Source organism: Panthera onca, chromosome F1 (genome assembly GCF_046562875.1).
Source record: "Panthera onca isolate mPanOnc1 chromosome F1, mPanOnc1 haplotype 2, whole genome shotgun sequence".
In the NCBI taxonomy this organism is placed as follows: domain Eukaryota; kingdom Metazoa; phylum Chordata; class Mammalia; order Carnivora; family Felidae; genus Panthera; species Panthera onca.
This window is the reverse complement of record NC_138355.1, coordinates 3,079,970-3,106,605: the sequence shown is the minus strand read 5'-3', so window position 1 is coordinate 3,106,605 and position 26,636 is coordinate 3,079,970. Positions and strand designations below refer to the sequence as shown.

The 26,636-nt window shown below is 40.6% G+C and overlaps 2 protein-coding genes across 2 annotated transcripts in view; both read left to right on the top strand.

Annotated features, from left to right (window-relative positions):
* Positions 1-26,636, top strand: part of LOC132676859 (uncharacterized) — a 349,918-nt gene that overhangs the window by 48,705 nt on the left and 274,577 nt on the right. The gene's annotated exons all lie outside the window — the stretch shown is intronic.
* The window catches only part of LOC132691739 (uncharacterized), a 51,887-nt gene that overhangs the window by 3,489 nt on the left and 21,762 nt on the right, over positions 1-26,636 (top strand). Inside the window, exons 2-7 of the mRNA XM_081791823.1 lie at positions 550-605; positions 6,604-6,640; positions 7,404-7,457; positions 12,447-12,519; positions 19,555-19,684; positions 19,994-20,075. Coding sequence (XP_081647949.1) covers positions 7,414-7,457; positions 12,447-12,519; positions 19,555-19,684; positions 19,994-20,075 — 329 coding nt within the window. The 5' untranslated portion in view covers positions 550-605; positions 6,604-6,640; positions 7,404-7,413. The remainder of the gene's footprint in view (positions 1-549; positions 606-6,603; positions 6,641-7,403; positions 7,458-12,446; positions 12,520-19,554; positions 19,685-19,993; positions 20,076-26,636) is intronic.

Below are 26,636 nucleotides of genomic sequence, written 5' to 3'. Positions count from 1 at the left end.
GAAGCAGGCTCCAGGCTCTAAGCTGTCAGCACAGAGCCCGATGCGGGGCTCAAACCCGGAAACCGTGAGATCATGACCTGAGCCGAAGCCGGGCACTAGTGCACTGTACCATCTGAAAAGTAGGAAGAAAGCTTTAACTTGGTAGGCTGTTACCAAAGACCGTCTGTAAGTTAGTTTTGGAAGTTACAGGAAAGACAGAGATCGAGCAGACAGTGTTTGGATCCTTAAGGTGCTCATAACAGAATAGAGCTGTCCCTGGGGTTTTTGAAACAGAAAACTTTCTGTGGTTTTTAAAAGTAATTTTCAAAGGAATTCATTTTTATTCATGGCCATTTGTTCACTTCACAAGTAACTCTTAAGTGCCTGTTAGCTACTAAGTGTTATGCTGTTGTTGTAGAATACAAACGTTCCAAAACCAGTCTCTGCACCCCAGGAGTTTGTTGTTACCACCGTCCTTTGTATTATTTACTCTATTTAGTGCTTTCTAGGTGCCAGAGTCTCGTAGAGCTTATACTTATCATTGTTATTTTGTATTGGCATTTGTTCCAGTTACCGTAAGTTCCCGGTGAGGAATCCGAGTTTTCAAAGACTGGGTAGAATCTACGGTAAGCGTGCAGAGTGAGTAGTTCAGTTTGCCAGGTGGAGAGGCAGAAGGACCAACATTGGTGTGTTTGACAGTGTTTGTAAACTATCGCGATTACGTGTTTGGTGGAGTACACAGCAGTGCAGAGGCGAAGGTGTACGAGTGAACTTAGCAGGATTTAGGAGCAGCTGGGTTTTGCTGGTAGAAAACGTGTGCTATGGCAATGGTTGGGAATGAGGTGAATACCTAGGTAAGACAAGCTTATGGAAGTTTGTTAGTGCTCTAGAAAGGAGTAGATCTTACCCGATAGGCCTTGGGACATTTCTTCGGTAGAATGCTTTTAGCGGCAAATAATAGGTGACTTCTATCAGTGACTAAAGCAGTAGGAACCAGAAATGTTTTGATGGTTCAGTGATGTCATCAGGATGCCAGTCGTCTCTTGTTCAGTTTTGGAGTTGGTGGTATTTTTATTTCTCCTTTCGGGGGTGGCTAATAGCAACGGCTCCAGGTATCATATTCTCATGGGAACACCCAGTGGGTGGGAAAGACTGCTTTTCTTTCGGTGTTTCTTTTCACTAGGAAGAGGCTTGCAGTAGACTTCCTCTAACATTTTAAAGACTAGGTTAGGTCACACACTCATTCCTCAACGGGTCCCTGGTAAATCAGGTACTGTGATTAGCTTAGAATAATCCTTTCTCTTTTTGAAGCCAGGGTGAGGCCACCTTCTCTGTGTATGGAGACAATAAATATCCCAATAAAGTTGTGATTCTCTAGCAAGAATGCAGAATACGGAATGGCTCTTAGGGAGGGAGCCAGCAGTATTTGATGCAGGGATTTTGGAGAATTTGAAGCAGAAGACTAATAAGATTAGATTTGAGTTAGGACACTCTGGTTGATGCATAAAATACAGATCACCAAGCCTTTTTCCTAAAGAGCCAGTGAATATTTTAGGAGATGTGGTCTGTCAGCTCTGCCCTTGTAGTGTGAAAGCAGCCATAGCAATATGTAAGTGAAGACATGGGACTATTCCCCAAGAAAACACTGTTACAGAACCAGATGGCAGGTTGGATTTGGCCTGTGGCCGTAGTTTGCTGAAGCCTCATATGGAGGATAGGTTATAGGAAACCACATATAGAGACTGGGAGGCAGAGGAAGCTCCTGTTTTCTTAGCCTAGTATTAGTCCATTATGAAACTTTCAGCTGTGTAGATTGAAAACGTCAGGGGGTTCAATTTACTCCGTTAATTTTTGTTTCTGGGCCTTGTGTCTTTCTCATTTGTTTTGGTTAACTTTTTTTAATCATTTAAGAAATAACAATAATATTTGGTGGCTTTTTTTTTCCCTGCGAAAATTATCAGTTAAGAACTCATGTTAGGCTACGGCACTGGCAGGGGAAAGATAAAGCAGAGACCGAAACAGTATAGTTAATATGAATTTGTGATTCCTGAATATCAAAAGTTAGGGGGTGAGAGAGAACTCTCAGAAGATTCAGAGATTTACAGGTTGTGTGCCAGCATTTAAATTGGGCATGAAGAATGAGTAGGACTTTATCAGATGAACAGAGGAGAGCAGCAGGAATGAGGACACAGTAATTATGACTTTTTGATTATCTTGGCAATAACTGCCTTTAATAGGTGAACTATATTTTTAATTTTCTAAGAAATTAAGGAAAAGAAACAAAACACTATAATCAGTAGTATGTTGTTATACTGGGTCTGATAGTTCTGGTTTTTTCTAGAACAATCCCTGTTACTTCTCTTGATTCCTATCTGCCAGAAAAAATGAACTAAGTCCTAGTTAGTGGGAGAAGATTAACTGATTTTTCATATTTGAGAGGAACTTGTATATGGTAGAACATAGTGGCAACCACCAGGATTCTCTTTTGGTTTTTTTTCTGAGTAAAATAGGATTGTTGCTTGTTTCACACTTTCTGACATGATTTCATCTATTCCTTTTAAACCTTTCTTCAAATGGGTATATAGGAATGTAGGAATTTTCAACAAATACCAAGGAAAAGAGTTTCCAGGAAAAGTATTCTGTGACTTAACCTTCTGACTGTAACCACGTGTAAGACATCAACCCAAATAATAAAAATTTCATATAACACAGTTGTGTTGGAGGCACCCTAACGACACCCAGATTTGATTATTGACTAGAAGAGCTCACAGGACTCAGCATATACTTGTACTCGTGCCTATGGTTTGGTACGGGGACGGGCTGAAAGGCCAATCACCACAGAGGAAAGGTGCATGGGGTGAAGGCCAGAGGAGACCAAGCGCAGGCTTCCAGGAACCCTTTCTCTATGGAGTTAGCAGGATGTGCTGAATTCCTCCAGCATGAAATTAGGGCAGCACAAGTGAAATGTTGTCTGCCAGTACGAGGCTTATGGATACTCAGTGCCCGAGGTTTCATCAGATGCTAATCACATAGGCATCTTCTCCTTAGCATGTCCCCAAATTCCAGGTTTCCAGAAGGAAATCAAGTGTACGGCCTGAAGCACATTGATTGTACCAGCACTTAGGCAGAGTGAGCGACTCTTAACCAGCTAGGGAATGGTGGGAACCCTCCTGAAATCCAAGATCCCAGGGAACCACCAAGGGCCAGTCATTCAAGTAGGATGTTCGGAGGGTAGCCATCTTTGGCCCGCTGGATGAAACCTGTTCTGCATAGGAATTATAGCCCTGACTTAATTTTTGGTGGTGTCTTAAGATTTTATTTTACTAGCAAGTAATATGATGGTTACCATGGTACTGGTTTCAGTTTCATCATCCATATGAGGTAGGTATTTGCACAAAAATTACTAGGGCAATATTAGTTCATTATAATCTTTTTTTATGTGGCTAAGCTTTCATTATGATTCTTAGATACGATCAACATAATGATTTTTGATTTAAAATTAGAATGAAATCTCTTAATTATATGGAAAACCCAGGTTTGATTCCTATAGTGCTGAATCCCTGTTTATAGTTATAAGATATTTGATCATATTCACCAATTGTTTTCTTGCCTAAGTATACAAATAACTTTTGTATGTGTGCATTTTGCTTTATGTATTTTCATATACTTCCATATAGGAGACAGTCCCCCTACTGTGTTACTTTGATCTCTATCTTCATTTTCAAGGTGACTGTATCATGCGTTAATATATGCTAAGAGTAGCTTCAGTGGATACCATGTCTTGTTGTTGGTGTTGTTCTACACATTTAATAAGCCTTATTTTTTACACAAGTTTTAAGTTCACAGCAAAATATAATAGAAAGTACAGAGAGTCTCCATATACCATACCCCCGTACACGCCTAGCCTCCCCTGTTGTCACCATCTTGCATGACAGTGGTCCATTTTTCGTAGTATATTTTTTTCAGTTCCTTTGTTTAGTTTTGAGCGAGAGAGCATGCATGTGTGTGAGCAGCAAAAGGGCAGAGGGAGAGGGGAGAAGAATCCTGTGCTGTCAGCACAGAGCCTGATGCAGGACTTGATCCCATGAACTGTGAGATCATGACCTGAGCTCAGATCCAGACTTGGACGCTGAACCAACTGAGCCACCCGGGCACCCTGAGAACAGTCGTGCATTTTATATGGACACTAACTCATCATTTTCAGGCAAAATCTCTAATTTGCATTAGTGTTCAGCCTTGGTGTTATACATTCTGTGAGTTTTAACAAATGTGTAATGGTGTGAATCCACCTTTGTGGTATCGTGTGAAAGAGTTTCACTGTCTTAAAAGTCCTCTGTGCTGTGCCCCTTTATCCCTACATTCACCCCAACCCTTACCTCCGTCGCCTTGCTCTTTCCAGAGTGTCATATAGTTAGAATCATACAGTGGATATCTTTGAATGTTTAGAAAGTTAAACTTCCCTGGTCATTGAAGGTAGGCATTCAAGACATTCTTTGCCCTTTGTTTTGTTTTGTTGCTCATCAGGAGAGGGTCTGATGACCTCTGCCTTCCATGAAAAAAAGCATGATTGCTCTAGATGTGTGTCACCTAATGGGGAGGGTTGAGAAAAATGACATCATGAACCACTACATAGCACTCACATTGGGATCATCCTCCTCTGTGATGCGCGGTGGGTCTAGATAGACGCTCTAGCAATGGAAGGAGACAGTCTCAAGAGGTTAGAACTTTAACTGGAATGCCAAATCTTTCCTTCTTACCTTGCCATTGGAAATAAGGCCAGGGAGAGTCTGTTTGCTGTGGTTTGGCCATGCTGCAAAGGACAATAGCTATAGAGCCCACTTTGTGAGAGGGTGTTTCATCCTAAAACTGAACAGTCTCTACTGAAGGCTGGGGAATTCTGTTGATTTAACATGTATTTTGCTTTCTTCTTTAGGAGCAGGTAAGAATGCTGAGGAAGACTCTATAACCAGGTAGGATTTTTATGGATTTGTAAAAATGACATTTGTTACTTTGATCTCTATCTTCATTTTCAAGGTGACTGTATCTTGCATTAATATACACTAAGAGTAGCTTCAGTGGATACCATGTCTTGTTGTTGGTGTTGTTCTATACATTTAATAAGCCTTATTTTTTACACAAGTTTTAAGTTCACAGCAAAATATAATAGAAAGTACAGAGAGTCTCCATATACCATACCCCCGTACACACCTAGCCTCCCCTGTTGTCAACATCTTGCACGACAGTGGTCCATTTTTCGTAGTATATTTTTTTCAGTTCCTTTGTTTAGTTTTGAGCGAGAGAGCATGCATGTGTGTGAGCAGCCAAGGGGCAGAGGGAGAGGGGAGAAAGAATCCTGTGCTGTCGGCACAGAGCCTGATGCAGGACTTGATCCTATGAACTGTGAGATCATGACCTGAGCTCAGATCCAGACTTGGACGCTGAACCAACTGAGCCACCCAGGCACCCTGAGAACAGTCGTGCATTTTATATGGACACTAACTCTTCATTTTGAGGCCAAGTCTCTAATTTGCATTAGTGTTCAGCCTTGGTGTTATACATTCTTTGAGTTTTAACAAATGTGTAATGATGTGAATCCACCTTTGTGGTATCGTGTGAAAGAGTTTCACTGTCTTAAAAGTCCTCTGTGCTGTGCCCCTTTATCCCTACATTCACCCTAACCCTTACCTCCATAGCCTTGCTCTTTCCAGAGTGTCATATAGTTAGAATCATACAGTGGATATCTTTGAATGTTTAGAAAGTTAACCTTCCCTGGTCATTGAAGGTAGGCATTCAAGACATTCTTTGCCCTTTGTTTTGTTTTGTTGCTCATCAGTAGAGGGTCTGATGACCTCTGCCTTCCATGAAAAAAAGCATGATTTCTCTAGATGTGTGTCACCTAATGGGGAGGGTTGAGAAAAATGACATCATGAACCACTACATAGCACTCACATTGGGATCATCCTCCTCTGTGATGTGCGGTGGGTGTAGATAGATTCTCTAGCAATGGAAGGAGACAGTCCCAAGAGGTTAGAACTTTATCAAAGTGGAATGCCAAATCCTTCTTACTTACCTTGCCATTGGAAATAAGGTCAGGGAGGGTGTGTTTGCTATGGTTTGGCCATGCTGCAAAGGACAATAGCTATAGAGCACACTTTGTGAGGGGGTGTTCCATCCTAAAAGTGAACAGTCTCTACTGAGGGGCTGGGGAAGTTCTGCTGTGTTAGAGCAAAATAAACATACTCTCTTTCAACTCCTCTAGTAGTGGAAGTCCAGAAAAATCATGCTAGTTTCAGTTTGACATTGTCAGCTCATGATAATCATTCTCCTAACGATACCAATTTCCTCCAGTGTCACAGAGTCGGTCAGTGATGGTCATTGTAAACATCAGTTCACCTGTAGGTGTCAAATTCCGATAAAACCTATTTTTGCTTTTTGTCAATAAAGAGGAGAAAGTAAGATATCTTAGTGCTTTATCCCTACCAATCGTATAATTACCATTCAGTGTAGTGTGGTTTCCAGGTGTGGTCCCAAAGGAATACTTTTTAACAAATCATAAGCCATACACTTGTAACTTCCTATATTTTTCGATTGTTGATTGAACATGTATTTTGCTTTCTTCTCTAGGAGCAGATAAGAATGCTGAGGAAGACTCTATAACCAGGTAGGATTTTTATGGGTTTTAAAAATGACATTTGTGGGGCGCCTGGGTGGCGCAGTCGGTTAGGCGTCCGACTTCAGCCAGGTCACGATCTCACGGTCCGTGAGTTCGAGCCCCGCGTCGGGCTCTGGGCTGATGGCTCGGAGCCTGGAGCCTGTTTCCGATTCTGTGTCTCCCTCTCTCTCTGCCCCTCCCCCGTTCATGCTCTGTCTCTCTCTGTCCCAAAAATAAATAAAAAACGTTGAAAAAAAAAATTAAAAAAAAATAAAATTAAAAATAAAAATAAAAATGACATTTGTTGGGGCACCTGGGGGGCTCAGTCAAAGAGTGTGACTCTTGATTTCAACTCAGGTTTGTGAGTTCAAGCCCCGCGTCGGGTTTTGCGCTGACAGGCTCCTTGGGATATCTTTCCTTCTCTCTGTGCGCACTCATCCTCAAAGTATAAAGGAATTAAATGAAATGAAAGGAAAGGAAATGAATGAAGTGAAAATTATGTGTTTCCTAAGGGAACGCAGAGAACAAAAGCAGTTGTTGAGTGTTCTACCCTGGACTAGACACTATATCCTATGCGTAACATCTGTTCAGTTATATAGTCATTGCATAGCTTTGCAAAGTAGCTGTGTTATTGTAGCCTACTTTTTATTTCTTTGGCAAGTGTGGTTCAGGGAGGTGGATTACTCGCCCCATGATTCCATAGTTAATGGGTAGCTGGGGGGCTTTGCCCGTCAGCTTGTGTAGCTTCCACATCCATTCTCTGGTTCCTCAGCAGCACTGAGATGAAGATCCTGATCCTAGGGCAGATCAACTCAGAATGTCAAAGGTAAGGATGTCGGAACTCTAATTTAGGGTTTTCTTAAGAACCCAGGTTACTCCAAGCATTTGCCCTTATATATGTGACCACTAGTGCTGACAAAAGTCATTAGTGCAGTGGTAACTAGTCCCTTGTTTTTACCATCAGAGATTTTAGGGTGGATGTCAGCTATGGCCATGGTGTCACGGCTTTCACATAATAAGCAAGATCTCGTCAGGCAGCGCCTTAGATATGGTGATATCTCCTCTTCTTGAGACAAATAATTTTTCTGTAAGGGAAGGATATCTAGTTGTAGACCATGTTACGTTAATTAAATTCAGCCTCTGTTTCGAGGATATTGCTATATGATTCTCTGTTGCCTAAGTTCCCAGTCTGGTTTCCCTTTGGGCTAGTACCCTTGACTAGTTCTAGGAAGCTTTTTCTTTGTTTGGAGATGTTTTTTCCCATGACTTTTCTGTCCTGTGTTTTTGCCTTTTTACTTTCTTCTCTGGTTTTCTTGGTATTTCTTTTTCTTTTTCCATTAATTTTTCCACTTCTGCCAGTGAAGGACTCTCCACTTTTCCAGAAGCCAAATCAAAAGCACTTAGAATCTCACGATTTAGGGAACCTCAGAGATTAATTCATCAAAATACCCTCTGGTACTTCAACCTCTGTTTAAGCTCCTTGCCCAATGGTTGTTTCCATGGAGAATTTGAAACTCAAAAGAGACTGAAGTGACCTATTTGGATATGATAAGTGACAGAAATGAGATTTCAATTCGGGTTCTTTTCTTTCTTTCTTTCTTTCTTTCTTTCCTTTCTTTCTTTGTTTTTTGTCTTCATCTGGCAGGCAAATATTTTAATAATAGAAAGCTGGAGAGTGGGTCTAATGAATACAATGAAGGAGAGTAAGAATCGAATTAGCAGAGGAGACCAGGTTTCAAGAAGAACAACACTGAGTTGGATAGGAATAAGAGTTTTAGAAGACATGTCAGAATATGGGGGTTTATGCCAAGTGAGATAAAGGTGAAAGACAGGAATGAAGGACCCAGGATTAGGGGAGTTGTTTAGAAAGGCATATTCAAATAGAGAGTTCAAGAGGGTCGTGACCAGGTTTCTGGTTTTGTGTGTGTTGTGTTCATTGAAGGTGCTAGCATACCTCAGATTTTCTGTTGAGAGAGATTAAAAATCATTTGAGCTGCTGGGAAGAGTCTGTTTACAGCAAATAGAACTATGATATCATCTACTTCAACCCCAACTTAGGGAGGATGGCTTAGATCCTTTGAAGGAATTGGGGGTGGAGGGTGGAGATTCTGAACAACAGAGATGTATGGCCCGAGGCAAGCTGTCTCCTCACTCCACCTCTTTTCCTAAATCTGTGATGCCCTTCCCATGTACCTGTAGGGCTGGGCAGGGGTAGGACTGACTTGTCAAATCAGTAAGGGAGCTTCATCTGGATAGGTGATAACATGCCTATGTTGAGGTGACTGTGCGGATGACTGAGACTCCCAAGTCGCTTGTTTTCCAGGAGCAGGACATGGCTCCTACCTTCGGTCATTTGAGCCCATTCTTGTACGAGTCTGTGCCTTCATAGGCTAAAGATTGAAAGGTTGGAGAATGCCACTGAACCGTGCCGAAGAGTGATGTAGGAGTGGGAGCTCATCGGGAAGAAAATATTCAGGCAGCGTATAGAGAAATAGAGGCACAACTACCAGGACCATTTTGATCACAGTGTCTCTCCTTGGGTAGCTGAATGCCCCTGAAGGCTTGGAAGGTCTTGCTAGTTATTATGGACCTAAATAAGGCAAGAGCAGTGGAGGAACAAAGTTGGCCTTGGGAACTTTTAATCTTTTAATCTCTAGTTAGTACTTCCACTCATAACATAGAAACCTTAACTTTGGTATATTTACTTAAACGGAGGTCTACCTGACACACAATGTAATATGTGATGCAACAACTCTGGATGTTCCACGATGCTTGCCATAAGCGTAGCTCCCGTCTGTTAATGTATGATGCTATTACGATACCACTGACTAGATTCCCTGTGCTGTACCTTTGAGCCTTGTGATTTATTCATTCTATAACTGGAACCCTGAACTTCCCTCTCCCCTTCACCCACTTTGTCCAACCCCCCACCGGCCCTCTCTTCTGGCAACAGTCAATTCTCTGCATTTATGGGTCTGTTTCTGCTTCTTCTCTGTTTGTTCATTTGTTCCCCTTTTTAGATTCTACATAGAAGTGAAATCATATAGGATTTGCCTTTCTCTGACTTATTTCACTTAGCCTCAGCCGTCTAGGTATACTACCATGATGTTGCAGATGGCAAGATCATTCTGTTTTATAGCTGTGTAATATTCCATTGTGTGTGTGTGTGTGTGTGTGTGTGTGTGTATGTGCGTGTGTGTGCGTGGTCTGTTCATGTATTGGTGGACACTTGGGTTGCTTGCATATCTTGTCTATCGTAAATAAGGCTATAATAAAGATAGGGGTGCATATATCTTTTCAAATTAGTATTTCCATTTCCCTTGGGTAGATAAATACCCAGTAGTGGAATTACTGGATCCTATGGTGTTTGTATTTTTAATTTGTTGAGGCCCGTCCATACTGGCTTTCACTGTTACGATACCAATTTACATCCCATGAGCAGTGCGTAAGGGTTGTTTTTTCTCCACACCCTGAGCATCCCTTGTTTCCTGTGTGGTGAAACTGAGCCATTCTGACAGATGTAAGGTGAGAAGTCATTGTGGTAACGTTTATAGATTTAATTTTCAACCATTTTAGAGAATTCCCTGCCTGTCACCCTTGGTTATGGAAACTCAGAGTGGGTCTTTCCTGGAGATTTCACAGGTTAGGAGAGGTAGAGGCAAAATAGAGAACTGAAAGCTTTTTTAAAACGGGGTCCAAATTTTGAAAGACCTGTATTCTGGAAACCGTAAAACACTGATGAAAGAAGTTGAAGTTGACAGAAACAAAGAGAAAGACATCCGATGCTCATAGACGGGAAGAATACATATTTTTAAAGTGTTGGGGCGCCTGGGTGGCTCAGTCGGTTAAGCGTGTGACTTCAGCTCAGGTCACGATCTCGCGGTACGTGAGTTTGAGTCCCGCGTCGGGCTCTGGGCTGATGGCTCAGAGCCTGGAGCCTGCTTCCGATTCTGTGTCTCCCTCTCGCTCTGCCCCTCCCCCATTCATGCTCTGTCTCTCTCTGTCTCAAAAATAAATAAACACTAAAAAAGTTAAAAAGAAATAAAAAAATAAATGAAGTGTGTACACTACCCAAAGCAATCTACAGATGTAATGCAATCCCTGTCAACATACCAATAGCATTTGTCACAGAGCTAGACAATCAATCCTAAACATTGTATAGAACCACAAAGACCTTGAATGGCGAAAGCAGTATTGCGAAAGAGGAAAACTGGAGGTATCGCAATCTCAGGTTTCAAGTTTTATTCCAAAGCTGTAGTAATCGAAACAGTATGATGGGTACTGGTGTAAAACCTAGCCACATAGCTCAATGGAATAGAACCGAAAACCCAGAAATAAATCTATAACTGTATGGTCCACAAACAGGAAAGACTATCCAGTGGGGAAAAGGCAGTCTCTTCACCAAATGGTGTTGGGAAAAGTGGACAAGCCACATGCCAAAGAATGAACCTGGACCAATTTCTCTACCATACACACAAATAAACTCAAAATGAATTAAAGACCTAAGTGTGAGACTTGAAACCATAAAATATCCTTGAAGAGAACACAGGCCATCATTTCTCTCAATTTGGCTATAGCAACATTTTACTCATTATGTCTCCTGAGCCAAGGGAAATAAAGCAAGAATAAACTTTGGGGACTACATCAAACTACAAAGATTTTGCATAGTGAAGGAAACGGTAAAACTAAAAGGTAACCTCTGGGATGGGAGAACATATTTACAAATGTTTTGCAAATCCAGTAAAGGGTTAGTATCCACAATGTATAAAAAATTGATACAAGTCAACATCCCCCCCCTCCAAAAAAGCCCAGTTTAAAAATGAGCAGAAGACATGACCAGACATTTTTCCAAAGACAACATACAGATGGTCAACAGACACATGAAAAGATGCTCCCCCAAACTACAACGAGATACCACATCACACCTGTCAGAATGGCTAAACTCCAGGACACAAGAAGCAAGTGTTTGCGAGGATGTGGAGACAAAGGAACCCTCTTGCACCGTTGGTGGAAATGCAAATGGGTGCGGCCCCTGTGGAAAACAGTATGGAGTTTCCTCAAAAACTTAAAAACAGAACTCTCCTATGATCCAGTATTGCACTACTGGATACTACCCAAGAGAATACAAAAATACGAATTCCGTGGGACACACGCACCCCTGTGTTTATTACAGCATTATTTCCAATAGCCAGCTCAAGCGTCCTTTGACAAATGAGTGAACGAAGAAGAAGTATGTATGTACGTGTGTGTATATGTATATCCATACACGCACACACACACACACGCACACACACACTGGAATATTACTGAACCATAAAAAATTGAAATCTTGCCATTTGCAATGACCTGGATGGAGCCTGAGATTAGTGGGTTAAGAAAAGTCAGGGAAAGACAAATACCATATGATTTTACTCATGTAGCACTTAAGAAACAACGAATGAGCAAAGGGAGAAAGAAAGGAGAGACAAACCAAGAAATAGGCTCTTAACTGCAGAGAACAAACGGATGGTTCCCAGAGAGGAGGTGAGTGGTGGGCGGGGTGAAAGAGGTGATAGGGATGAAGGAGTGCCCTTGTCATGATGAGCACGGGGTGAGTATGGAGTTGGTGAATCGCTATATTGTACAACTTAAACTAATAAGACACTGGATGTTACTATTACTGGAATTAAAATAAAAAATGAAAAAACCAGAGGCCAATTTTTAATTATACCAAGAGACTTCGTTGAATAAACAGATAGCTGACCTTTCCCTTAATTTTTGAAATTTTGTTTTTAAATAAATTAACATGTTTTTCTTGTATATTTTTGCTCTAAAGGCTTTCCGACAAACCTGGTCCTGATGATTCATGGCCTACATCAGCTAGCCAAGACTTAGATTTCGGTACCAAGGTAAAGTACCCTCCTGTGACACTCACTTTCCTGCTCTGAATTTAGTTTTCTCCCTTATTTACTCTGAAAATTTAAGAGTAGCCTGTGCATCATCATTTTATGTGTGTAATGGAAAGTTAGCAAGAACAAACCCCTTGACAGATACATGACACGTTGAATTTTTTGTTTTCTTTTGTTTTACTTTGGTAATTCCTAGAGGTGGAGGCTGAGGAAAGAATGGGCTGGAAAATATATAATGACCGTCAAATTATATTGGGAAAAGCTTTCCCATAATGGAGGAAATATGATATTTGGTTAAGGATAAGGATTCTTGCTGTGATAGTAACATGACTGATAATACTCATGCCTAAATGAAATTTTATTGGATCCAATTATCTATTGTAGGTTGCCCCCGCCCCGGGCAATTTTTATTTTGAGAGAGAGATACAGGATTTTCCTTTGTCTCTATCTTTTGTTCTACATTTAGACTAAAATAATATTAGAAAATGTAGAAACTTAGATGTTTACATTATTTCTCAACATTTACCTTACAAAGGTGTTTCCCTGTATTTTTGAAATAACTCCATGAAGAGTAAGTTAAAATGGTGCATCTCCCTGAAGAATACGTATTTTGCTGAGAAGAGTAGCTCTATGAGCAGAGGCTCTTCATAGCCAAGTTGTCAAATTTCTAATTTCAGAAATCTTTCCTATTCTAGCTTTTAAAAATATCTCCTCCTAGTCCTTGTGTCTGACTCTAAAATTTAAAGTTTCAGACATCTGATATTTATTTAAATATTCATTTCAAAGCCCCTAAATCATTATAAGCTACTGGAGGTTAGGAAACACACTTGTTTGACTCCTGGAGCTCCTAGAATGAAGTCTTGCTTGTAAGAAGCAATGTCATAGTTGTTGAATGTGAATAAAGGAGTAGGGAAATGGAATTCCGTAGAATGGAATTTGAAAAGTAATGAAATACGCATGATATATCACAATTAAATATGTGAATTTAAAAAGTAAGGTCAGTTTATATTCCGTTTTGGTGTTTAATACGTATAAACGCAAATGAATTCTATTGAGGAAATCAGGAGTTACATACGAAAGAAGGTTTCCGTATATTTTTAGTATCCTCCCATTGTGAGCTTAGAATTGCAGAGAAAAAGTCCTCAGCCTTTGTTTTTTCAACCCATCTGTGTCCCATTATATGCATCCTTTGAAGGTTCACATTTCTTCCTAGAATACTCATTCCCAATTCTTTCTCCATAGTGAAAGTTGTTGTGTTAGGAACCTTTCTTTTTCTGTTCTTCTCTTAGTCTAGTAATAATTTACAGCTTTTAGGAAGCAACAGATGCCAGTAATTGAAAAATTTATTTTATAGTGAAAAAACTTAAATTCTTTATTACAGTATATATAACCAGATAACTGTAGAGTGATAAAAGTCAGTATTATTAAGGATATACTGTGAATGAAAACCTCTGTTTTATGTATAGATTATATATGTATGTTTAAAAGGTTTAAAAGAGACTATTGTTCATAGAATATTCCCAATCCTACTTATGTACCTGTTAAAAAATGTATGTTGTTTCCACTTACCTTATTTTGCTCACATTTTTCCTTTTCTTCCTTGTCTTAAGCTCGTGCTTGATTGATTGGTCATGTCTTATTTTTTTTTTCCTTTTTTTTTTCTTCTCCCCCCATGCTTTTTAAGGTATTTTTTTTTAAGTTTATTTATTTTGGAGAGAGAGAGACAGACAGACAGAGTGCAAGTGGGGTAGGGGCATAGACAGAGGGAGACACAGAATCCAAAGCAGGCTCCAGGCTCCGAGCTGTCAACACAGAGCTCAATGTGGGGCTCAAACCCACAAACCGTGAGATCATGACTCATGAGCTGAAGTTGGACGCTGAACTGACTGAGCCACCGACGTGTCCCCCCCCCACCATGCTCTTTTTTAATGGTTTACCCCTACCCTAATATTTCCTTCTTTAGTGTCTGTTCTCTTAGTACATCACTTTCTGTCAACTCCATTGGCAACATACTGGTTATGGAATTCTGTCTGTGTGTGGTTTTCATCCATGACTCATTGCCCCACAAGGTTTATTATTCTTTTCTTCTCTTTCTTGGAAGGAGGTGAGCTAAATGTTTTTGTAATGTTTGTATTTCTCTTGGAAAGGGAGGAAGAGAGAGAAAGAATGAGCAGGTGCTCGTTGTTGTGATCTGAAAATATGCAAGGTACGATCTCAGTCCTTTTATATTTGTGGAGGGCTGTTTTGTGACCCAGGATGTCACTTATATTGGAGAATGTTCTATGTGCACTTAAGAAGAATGTGCATTCTACTGCTGTTGGACGAAAAGATCTCAATATATCGGTATTGATATCCAGGTATATAAATGTATATATGAAGGTCAATATATATCTATGTGTATCTGAATACATCTGGTCCAGTGACACATAGGATCTGTGTTTCCTTACTGATATTCTGCTTTGACGATCCGCCTATTGCCATGCGTGGAGTCTTAAAGTCGTCTACAATCATGGTATTTGTATGTATACATTTATTCATGTTTGTGATTCATCGATTCATATGTGTGGGCGTTTCACTTTGGGGGCATAAACGTTTGCAATTGTTAGGTCCTCTTGATGGATAGACCCCTTAATTATGATAAAAAGCCCTTCTGAATCTGTTACTACCGTCTTTGGTTTAAAATCTAGTCTGTCTGGTGGAAGTATGGCGACTCCAGCTTTCTTTTGACTTCTAGTAGCATGATAGGTTGTTCCCCACACCTTCACTTTGAATCTGGAGGTGTCCTGGGGTCTAAAATCAGTGTCTTGTTGACAGCATATAGATGGATCTTGTTCTTTGGTTTTGTTTTGTGTTTTATCCGTTCTGATTCCCTGTGTCTTTTGATTGGGGCATTGAGTCCATTGACATTCAGAGTGATTAAAGATATGGATTTAGTGCCATTGTGTTATCTGAAGGTTTCATGCTTTTGGTGAGGCCTCTGGTCCTTTGTCGTCTCTGCTGCTTTCCACTCACAGAGTCGCCCCTTAGGATCTCCTGCAGGGCTGGTTTAGTGGTCATGAACTCCATTAGGTGTTGTTTGTCTGGGGAAGCCTTTCTCTCTCTTTCTATTCATATGACAGCCTTGCTGGGGAAAGCATTCTTCGCTGCATATGTTCCCATTCAGCACATTGACTGTTTCCTACCCCTCCCTTCTGCCCTGCCAAGTTTCATTGGACAGGTCTGCTGCTACCCTTATGTGTCTTCCCTTGCAGATTAAGCCCCGTTTGTCCATAGCTGCTTTCAGAATTCTCTCTTGATTTTTGTATTTTTCCGGTTTCGCTTTGACATGTCGTGGTGTTGACCTGGTTTTGTTGATTTGGAAGGGAATTCTCTGTGCCGCCAGGACTTGGATGCCTGTTTCCTTCCCCAGATGAGGGAAGTTCTCAGCTACAAGTTGTTCAAATAAACCTTCTGCCCCTTTCTCTCACTCTTCTTCTTCTGGGACCCCTATGATGTGGCTATGATTTCATCTCACCGAATCAGTTAGATCTCTAGTACCTGCCTCGTGGTCTAGTAATTTCCTTTCTTTCCTTTCTCTGCTTCATCTTTGTCCATAATTTTATCTTCTGTTTCACTGATTCTGTCTGCTGCTTCTCCCATCCTTGCTGTCACTGCATCCAATTTATTTTGTAACTCGTTTACATTTTATTTTCAGCATTCATCGTGACGATTTTTTAGGTCCTTGATCTCTGAAGCAGTAGATTGTCTGCTGTCTTCTATGCTTGGTTTCAAGCCCAGCTATGCGTCTTATGAGTGTTCTTCCCAAAACGTGCTCAGATATATTATTTCTGTCTCTTTTGTGCACTTCTCTGGCTGTCCTTTCGTCCTGGATTTTTTTTTGAGGAGAATTCTTCAATTTCGTCGTTTTGGCCAGATTCCTGCCCTTTATGTGTTTTAATAGCTTGTTCTGTGTCCCACACCTGCAAGTACTACTATATTAAAAAGGGGTCCTACACGGTCCAGGGCCTGGCAGTTGAACAAATGTTTTTGGAGTGTGTTGTGTGCACTCTTTTGGTGCGTCTTTGGCTGCTTTTCTCGCTACTTGGAGTGGTGGCTTGGGCCTTCCACCAGGTGTGCTTTGATTTGTTTGTTGAAGTAATCCTGGAAAAAAGGAGAAGAGGGTGGTGAAGAATCCTTAGCCCAAACAAAGCGAGAAATGACAGGAGTGGAAAAAAAGACCAGGCAGTGACTCAAAGGAGCTATAGGGCTTAATGCAGAAAGAGAAGGAGGAAAAGGAAGAAGGAGATCTGGAAAGGTATGGAGAAAATGCCCGATCAAACAAACAAACAATCAGAACAGAGGAACAAGGAGAAAAAAATATATATATAATTAGCTTTGACTGAAAATCAACTCGAGACTACTAGGCTGATTCCAACGGGAGAAGAGGAAAGAGGAGAGTAGAAAGACAAAGAAGGGAAAAAGAGGAGAAAGGGACAGAAAAGGAAAGAAAAGATGGGCGCCTGGGCGGCTCATTTGATGAAGTGTCCGACTCTTGAATTTGGCTCAGGTCATGTTGTCGCTGTTGGTGGGTTCGATACCCCCACCAGCCTCTGCAGTGAGCATGGATCCTGCTCGGATTCTGTCTCTCTCTCCCTCTCTCTGTACCTCTCCTGCTTGATCACTCACTCTCTCTCAAAATACAGAAATAAACGTTAAAAAAGAAAAGATAAAAAGAACAATAATTCAAATGAAAACAAACAAACAAACTCAGATACGAAACCAGAGGAGAGTTGTCTGTTGGTGCCTGGGACTGGTGGCTGTGCTGGTCTAGGGGAGGGGCTGTCTGGTCCCATCAGTGTCAGTCTCACTCCCATAGAGAAGCAGTTACCAGGCACAGAGAGGCAGGGTTTGGCGTAATGGGCCTGCCTCCGCCGAGGCTCACTGTCCGTTCCCTGAAGCCCCACGATGTAGGTCATGGGGAGAGAAATGGCGACACCCCAATCTCTCCTGCCCACGCGAGGTGTCTCAAAACTCACTGTTCAGGCCGTCCTCACGGAATAGCCTGGGGGGCCGGCTTGCCTGGCTGCACAGTCTCCTGTGCTCCCTGAGCACTGAGTTGGGATTCAAAACCCTGTAGGATCCCGCTTTGCTCGGACCTGGTTCTGGAGTAGCGCCACTCTGCGCAGTGGACAGAGGGCCTGTGGCTCGTGCCTGCAGGGTCTTTTCCCCTTGGGCAGGGCAGTACCTCCCCTTTCCACCATACTCAAGGTGTTCTCTCCCAGTGTAGCCCTGAGATTGCTACCAAGCCTAGGGGCGGCTCCCTCCCCACCAGGCATGGGAGGTGGTAGCTCTTTTCTAGAGAAAGTCTGGCAACCTTGAAAATTCTGGTTTTTAGCCTCTAAGGCTGTTTTGCAAAGTAGAAACTGGCTCTCTGGACCTCTCCTTGGTCTGTGGTCCAGACAGGTTTTCTCATATCCAAATGCACTTCCCGCAGCCCCTCTCTCTACCTTCCTTTGGTTTCTCCACCAAAGGGCTTCCCCCACTCCATGCCTGTGCTGCCCATTTTATGTCTCCCAATTCGCATACACACGCTTCTGTCCCGCCAAGCTGTCTGTTTGCACCTGTGGAGATTTTTCTGTCCCTCTGCAGCCTGTACTCCTGGTATTCCGAGTGTTGTGACCTCAATACTGCTGTGTTTGAGGGACAAGGGAAATTCTGATCCCCCTCCTCTGCCATCTTAACTCCTCCCGCCTCCTTTTACTTTCCTTTTCACAACTTCAGAGTTCTGTGTAGGTTTGCATTATATCAGTCTAATATGTTTTCTAGATATTTATGATGGGCTTTTTTCTTACTTGAACTGTATTGATCTGAATTTTCTGTCTTTTCTTTTTTTAAAGTTTATTCATTTATTAATTGGAGAGAGAGACAGAGAGAGCACCAGTGGGGAGGGGCAGAGAGAGGGAGAGAGAGAAAATCCCAAGCAGACCCTGCACTGTCAGCGCAGAAGCAGATGGGGGGCTTGAACCCGTGAACTGTGAGATCATGCCCGGAGCCAAAATCAAGAGTCAGGTGCTAACTGACTGAGGCATTCAGGCGGCCCTAACATGTTCTTCCTACGTCCCCTGGGTACTTTAAATTTAATACGCCCTAGTTTAAAGACATTGTTTCTGATGCTTTCCCTTTCCTCTTTCCTGACTCTTTGTAATCTGCTCTGTCATTTGTGTTCCCTAGTCTGATAAATAGCATCCCTGAAACAGGAAAAGTCCTGGACTCCGAACTTCCCTGAAATGACCGCATGCTGTCACTCACCGCATTCGATAGTTTGTACCTGCTTACCATTTTTCATATGTTATTCCTGTAATTCACTCTCTCACCTATAATTCTGCAGTACTCTTCTGGTTTTGCTTCCTTTACATTCCTCCTACATTGCTTCCAGAGTGACCTTTCTCAAATATACTTGTGACAATGTCATTCTTCTGCTTATTCAATGGATCCCCATTATCTGAAGGAGAAAATTCATGTTCTAGCATAACACTGCTCCCCCCCCCTTTTTTTTTTGGTTTCGTCCTCATGTTCCAGTAATCTCTATCTATCCCATTGCCAATAACTCTGTTCCAGTTTTGCCATATCACATAGGTGTTGTCACTTACTATATTATTTCATACTTGATCCTTTTGCTCCTTCTAGAATGCCCTTCACACCCTCCCTGTGCACTTTGTGTGTCTTTTAAGATACAGCCCTATCTTCCCAGTGTTTGCTGAGCTTCCCAAATGTAAGTGTTTCCTCCTTTGTGCGTTCACTGTATGTTATTCACTTCCCTTGTAGAACTAGTGGATGGTATTTTTCTGTCCTTACCTGTTTTCATGCATCTCTACCGCTACTAGCATATAGAACAGACTCTGTCTTTGATTTCTATTTCCAGCTCTGCCCCGGATCGTGGCTATGACTTGACAGATACAGTATGTGCCTGTCTTTCTGAGTGGGTGAGTGTGTGACCAAATGAATTCATGTGATATTTTTCTGAAGTTGGGTTTTTGTTTTGTGCTGTTCTTCTAGGAAGGAACAGCAAAGTCAGCAATGGAAGCAAAGGAAGATGGTGTTGGTATTATTGAAAATGTGCCACCAGAGCAAACAGTTAATGGCAGTTTGACTTCTGCTGGTGGAGTGCATAAAAATGACAGAAGTGGTAAGCTAGTGAATCTCTGTGAGTTGTTTTCCTATGATTAAATGCTAGTACGAGAAAAATCTGAAAGTATGTAGATCCAAATATATTATCCTTTATTCGTGAAGATATTTTTCTCTTGCTATCTTTCTTTATAAGTATCCCAAGTACGACCCCCTTTTACTTCTGGAAAATCTTGAACCCCCTGAACATCTTTTCTGCTATTGCTTTTATTTTATTGAAATATTCATGAATGGAGATAGACTTGTGTATGTGTTTAAAATTCATAGTAACACATGTTTTCATTAATTTATCTGTGACCGTATTCTCTAGATAGGATGTTAGCATTAGAACTAGGAGAAGAGGAAGATGTAGAATCACCTTCTCTTCCTGAGGTACTGTCTTCTTCTTATTTGTAAGTATAAGCATGGAGTGATGTTAAAACGTCCAAGAGATGCTTTGACTTCACTCTCTCATCTCTGCATTTGCCCACAGAAACGATTTCCTTGTATGTTTTCCTATATGTGATAAAATAATTATGTGTGAATTATGACCACACAACATAGTAGAGTTCTGCCAATTTGCAGACATAATGAAAGTTGTGTAGTATTAGTGCAGAAAACGAAGGCTTGGAGGGAATGAGTTTGGGTTTTGGAGTTAAGTTATCTGAAACACTAAAGAATTACTCTAGGTCAACCTATGGCCAAGTGTATGATCCTGTGGTGTATACGGATGTGTCAAACTCCTACTGACATCCAGAAAGAGTTTGGATTATGGTGTTTACCACTTGAACCTTCCAAAGATAAGGCCTGGGACTTGATAATAATATATTTGGATTGTCAAGTAGATCTACAAGGAACATTGGGATTATGATGACCACAGTTTGGTTTAGTGGTGCTTCAATAAGTAAAACCCATTTTGGATAATTAAAATAACTTCGCAGTCCCACTTGTAGTAATATAGTTAAAGTAATGATGACGTATTCTAAGGTGACAACTAGGGAAGGAGGTGAAAAGGTCCTGATCTCTTAGGCTCAGGCAGCTGCTGCACAATGCTACAAGCACTGTATTTGAAATCAAAAGACATGCTAGCATCTTGGTTCCGTCACTTCCTAGCTGTGGGATCTTGGAAAAACTTGCTTGAATGTCAATGACCTCGTTCCTAAACATGGCACTAATACCCACCTCTTGGTTATGTGGAATGAACAAATGTGGCAACGTTTTGTAAACTGTAAAGCGTGCTATAGAAATAGAAGGCAAAATGATCACAGTGGCTTTTAGTGACTTACTATATATTGAGGATACTTTGTTTGGTGAATGTTTGTTTATTGTTGAGAGGGGGGTGGGGGGACAGAACATCCGAAGCAGGCTCTGCACTGAGAGCAAGGAGCCCAATGCAGGACTCGAACTCATGAAATTGAGAACATGACCTGAGCCAAAGTTGGGCGCCTAATCGACTAAGTCACCCAGGCCCCCCAAGAAAATACTTGTTTTAAATGTGAAGATGTCTGAAGGCCAATAAAATGGCCATAGTGTCCAGAAAAGAATGGGAAAGTAGGAACGGGGTTTTGATTTTCTAATTTGGCGCTATGTTAAGTTCCGGTAATCTCTTAGTGGAGACATCATACAGGTATACAGTTGACCCTTGAACCAGGTGGGTTTGTACCGTGGGAGTCCACTTACACACAGATATTTTTCAATAAATAGAGTACTATCCTGTAAATGTATTTTCTGTTCCTTATGATTTCTTTCTCTTTTAATTATTTCTTTTAACAGAGGGAGGACAGAGCACGTGGGTCGGTGAGGGCAGGGGAGAGAGAGAATCTTAAGCCGATTCACACTGCCAGCGCATTTCTTTCTCTTTGATATTAATTGATTTGGCTGCTACTAGTTTAAAGTTTTCCAATTCTCTAGTTATTAATCTTTAAAAAGTACTCAAATGCACTTTAGTGCTCGTTATAAGGGATGGTAAGCTAAACAGTTTTTAGGTTTGTGACATTAAAAATCATCTAAATTCTTTTTTGGTCGATTTAACACGTAATGAATTTTTTAGTTCCAAAAACTGACAAGGTTAATTTTATGAGTCATATTTTCTTCTGCCTTAGGCTAAGGCAAGTTAGTTTTCACTTCTTACAGGAAGTTACAATCCAGTGACTTGGGAACAGCTAAACATAGGTTAAGAAAGTTAACAGTTAAATTGTAATTATTTTCTCATTTTTCTTTGTCCATACTTGATTACTTAAGGATAAGGTGTTTTTACATGTATCCTGGCAGAAAAGACATGTGAAAATCAAAACAAGGAAATTAACCATCCGTTTTTGCAACTGCAAAAAATGACTCAAGAACCAGCAATGAATAAGGAATGTGATAGGGAGCATGATATATCTGTATATTTAAGACATGCTTCTATGCAAAATTTTGAGGAAATGTGGATCAAATAAGACAAATTAGACTGGAAAAATAGCTTAAAACTCATCAGCAGTGAATGAAAGCTGAAGTTGTTGAAATTTGTTAATTCCTACTCATCTTGAAGAACCACCATGGGGTCACTCTAAGAAGGAACCAACTGAAAGGAAATACCTTTGAATTGGACAAATACTGTAGTTGATTGTGAGGAAGAAGTTGCATTTAGAGCGTCTGTCTCAGTAGTATTTCAGGCATTTCCTGAACAAAAAGAGCCTAGTCTTGAAAATGTCATTCTCTCTTATTCATACTCTGGGTCCCCAGAATGTGCTTGTCAGTCATCTTCTAAGCTTTCTTTAAAAGAAAGCAAATCATCAGGGGCATATAAATCAAAACCACACTGAGATATCACCTCACACCAGTCAAGAGTGGGTAAATGAACAAATCGGGAGACTATGGATCCTGGCGAGGATGTGGAGAAACAAGAACCCTCTTGCACTGTTGGTGGGAATGCAAACTGGTGCAGCCACTCTGGAAAACAGTGTGGAGGTTCCTCAAAACATGAAAAATAGATCTACCCTTTGACCCAGCAATAGCACTGCTAGGAATTTACCCAAGGGATACAGGAGTGCTGATGCGTAGGGGCACTTGTACCCCAATGTTTATAGCAGCGCTTTCAACAATCGCCAAATTTATGGAAAGAGTCTAAATGTCCATCACCTGGACAAATGGATAAAGAAATTGTGTTTTATATACACAATGGAATACTACTTGGCCGTGAGAAAGAATGAAATATGGCCTTTTGTAGCAACGTGGATGGAACTGGAGAGTGTGATGCTAAGTGAAAGAAGTCATACAGAGAAAGACAGATACCATATGGTTTCACTCTTTTGTGGATCCTGAGAAACTTAACAGAAGACCATGGGGGAGGGGAAGTGAAAACAAAACAAAACAAAACAAAAAAACCTTAGAGAGGGAGAGAGCCAAACCATAAGAGACTCTTACAAACTGAGAATAAATTGAGGATTGATGGGGGATGGGAGGGAGGGGAGGCTGGGTGATGGGCATTGAGGAGGGCACCTGTTGGGATGAACACTGGGTGTTGCATGGAAACCAATTTGACAATAAATTTCATACTAAAGAAAGAAAGAAAGTAAATCAGACTATGAAAATGAGAACAAACCAGACATTGAGCATCTTTTTAACAACAATGAGGATTTTTAAAATGATATAGAAAATAAAAAAGCAAGGAAACCACTAGTTACATTTAAAGTGAAAGAAGGCCAAGAGTTTGACATGCAAATGGCAGAAAATATGGACCAAAATACCACCGATTGTAAATTAGACCTCAGTCTAGTGATTCAGAGAGCCTTTTTGATTTGTGGCTTGCCTGCTGCGATGTGATGAAACACATGGTTCAAACAAAAAGTCATGATATTTCTGCTGTCACAAACACGAGAAAACAAAACCAGTACAAGACTTTTTTCCAGAAGCCTTTATATGCAGATAATGACAGTACTCCTAACTATAAAAGTATTGATTCTGAATTAGAAATTGTGAGTTCTTCTTCAGCATCTAGTTTTCCAGCATCTGAAGTATATCTAAGTGAAGAATTACATCAAGATATGCAAAGGTTTAAGAATGAGATAGGCATGTCTCAAGTAGAGTTCCTGTCTTTGGAAAGAAAGTTCAACTTCCAAAAGAGATAGAGGTCTGCCTTGCTGTTACTCTTGTTTTTTCTCTTTAGCAATTATCTGATCCATTCTGATTTTCCACTCAAGAGAACAAGAGTTGTATAAAATGGAATTGTCTAAATAAGTAATTGTGTCTGGAAATAGATTATTCTGCTATCTAACAAATGGGAGTTCAGGAAAACATTCTTATGAATGATTCTTATGTATATGAACTGGGAAACTAACTTAGCTATATAAGTACCATGTGACCTCATGAACCAGAATAACCATAAGGAAACTGCTTAAAAAACAATAATCTCCAGGTTTCTTAAAAATATATTGACTTAAATATAAATTGCATTTCCATAAACAATAAAATGGGAAAGAAGCAATAACTAAGAGAAGGAATATAAACAAATGTTCCTAGCTAAAGCAATCTATGTATTGCTTCAGTATGTGTCTGTAGACTCTGGGTCTAGGGTTCTTGCTTGTCTAGCAAGACAGCAGCGGGATGCAGGATTTCAATGGGAGAGACAGCTAATGTCCCGGAGAACACATGAGGCAGGATTAAGGGTCCTTGCTCTGTTTTTATTAGGATCAGAAGGCTTCCAAACATGGTGATGGACGTGCACAAAGAGACAGTCAATCTGTGTATATGAACTCATGGGCATGAGGGAAAGGGGGTTTGAAGATATAGGGTGTTAGGGGTTTGGGTCAATATAAAACAAAATCCTGGCCCCTGGCAAATGGTTGTTAACAGCTGACCTGAGGCACCTTCTCTGTTTATCTTAACTAGTCTAGGGGAGAAGACAGATGCTACCTCAGGATCCATAAGGCACCTTTCTTTTGCTAATTACTCCCCTCTGGGCATCTTCACCCTGCAGCCTACAGCCTATAACCCTATTTACTTGTTTACCTAATTTGGTCCTTCCTTCCTGTGAAAGCAGCTTTCTGCCATAGTACTAAATTGGGGAGTGTGTCCTCCTGAATATCTAATCATGTTTACCTCACACACCTTTGTCCTGGAGCCTTTGCCCCACCCTCTCTATACCTAGATACCTAATCTTGTTTACCCAAACTTGGGTGTGAGCATCCTACGGCTTTGTAATTTTTTACACCTGGTTAACCCATCAGTGCAGGCTCAGGGAATTCCTAAGCTTATTCCCCACAAATATAGGCAGTCTTGTCTGCTTTACTCACAATCTTGGAACTTAGAATTTCAACATGACCCCTTTGAGATAGGCTTAATAACAGCTATTTGTATTGTCACCCCTTTTTCCACATTTTTTAGTCATCATTCTCAGATGTTTCTGTTGATTCAAACCTTCACTTTATGTTCAATAAAGTATGATACCTTTTGGCCTGTATGATTTTTTTTAAACGTTTATTTATTTTTGAGACAGAGCATGACCGGGGAGGGTCAGAGAGAGAGAGAGAGGGAGACACAGAATCGGAAACAGGCTCCAGGCTCCAAGCTGTCAGCACAGAGCCCGACGCGGGGCTCGAACTCAGGAACTGCGAGATCATGACCTGAGCTGAAGTCGGACGCTCAACCGACCGAGCCACCCAGGCGCCCCTGGCCTGTATGATTTTTACCATGTAGGTAGCATAAGCCTTCCACAAACCTTCAGTATTTAACTCCAAGGGAGAAAACTGAATTTTGAGATGTGTGGACTTTAGAAATAGACAAAATCTACAGATACCCTCCTTTAAAAGAATAAGTAGCTAATCTCCTCGTCCCCTATCAAGGTATTAATTTACTGTGCCAAAGTCACACTTTTCATGCATCTGATTAATTTAATGAATTTGTGGTCATTTCTCTGATTCAGCATTCAAGAATCGTATCATCTCTTTTGGTGCCATAAAATGCTAGGTAATGCCACTTTAGGAACTTGGGACAAATCATTTAACCTTTTTGAGTTTTACTCGTGTTATCAGTAGCAAATGGGATTAAAGGTGATCATTACTTTTATACCCTCTCCCTATAAAGTTTTATGGTTATTGAATGTGAGATTTGGAGAGCATTACTAATTTCCCAGAATTCCACCCTAACATTTGTTTCACTTTGTTCCTTTTGTGTTGTGGCAAACTTTGGTTCATAAATTTTAGGGGACACTGTCACTTTTTTTTGAGAATCTTAGGATCCAAAAGAAAAAGAATTGTAAAAGGCAGTCAGGGAAAGAATAGCTTCGTGCAGAAAGAGGAAAGCTTCCTGGTTTTGTTACTGGAGCACCTCCATGTCGCATGTTTTAAATCTGGCTGTTGTGTAAAACCCAGGTGGTAAGGATAGAAAAAGATAAATTTTGTCTCTTGTCTTTTTATTTCTTTGTATCTCTTGGTCAGATGGGGTGGGGGTGGGTGGGAATTCTCGGTAGCAAAGTGTGGATATGAATAAGAGTACAAAATTAAGAAAGCCCTTTTAGAAATTTTGGTAACTTCTGCTTTGTTTTTAATTCCAACAGAAATGAAGCAGAGTTTATAAAAATTACAATTACTTGTAATGATAAAGTAAACACAGAATATTTTCCTCCATTGAATTTATGACAAACTAAGTGTCAACTGATAAAATGAATGAAAAAACTTTTTATTGACTAAAGTAACAATTACCTTTAGTATCAAGTTCCATTAAAGGTTGAAGAAAAAAAGCAGCACAGAGGAAGTGACATGGAAGTATCAGAAAACATACATGGTGCTGCGGCTGCTGGATTAATTCCACAAAGACAGAATGGAAAAACTGATAACCATCAATTGCCTATTACAGAAAATAAAGATTCTGATAGGTAAGCCTATAGCAATATTTAAATAGTAGGTAATTGTTATTTTCCTATGCAACAAACTTTTCTAGTTTGAGCTAATGTTCATGATGAACAATTTTCGTATTTTTCGTGGAGATATTTCATC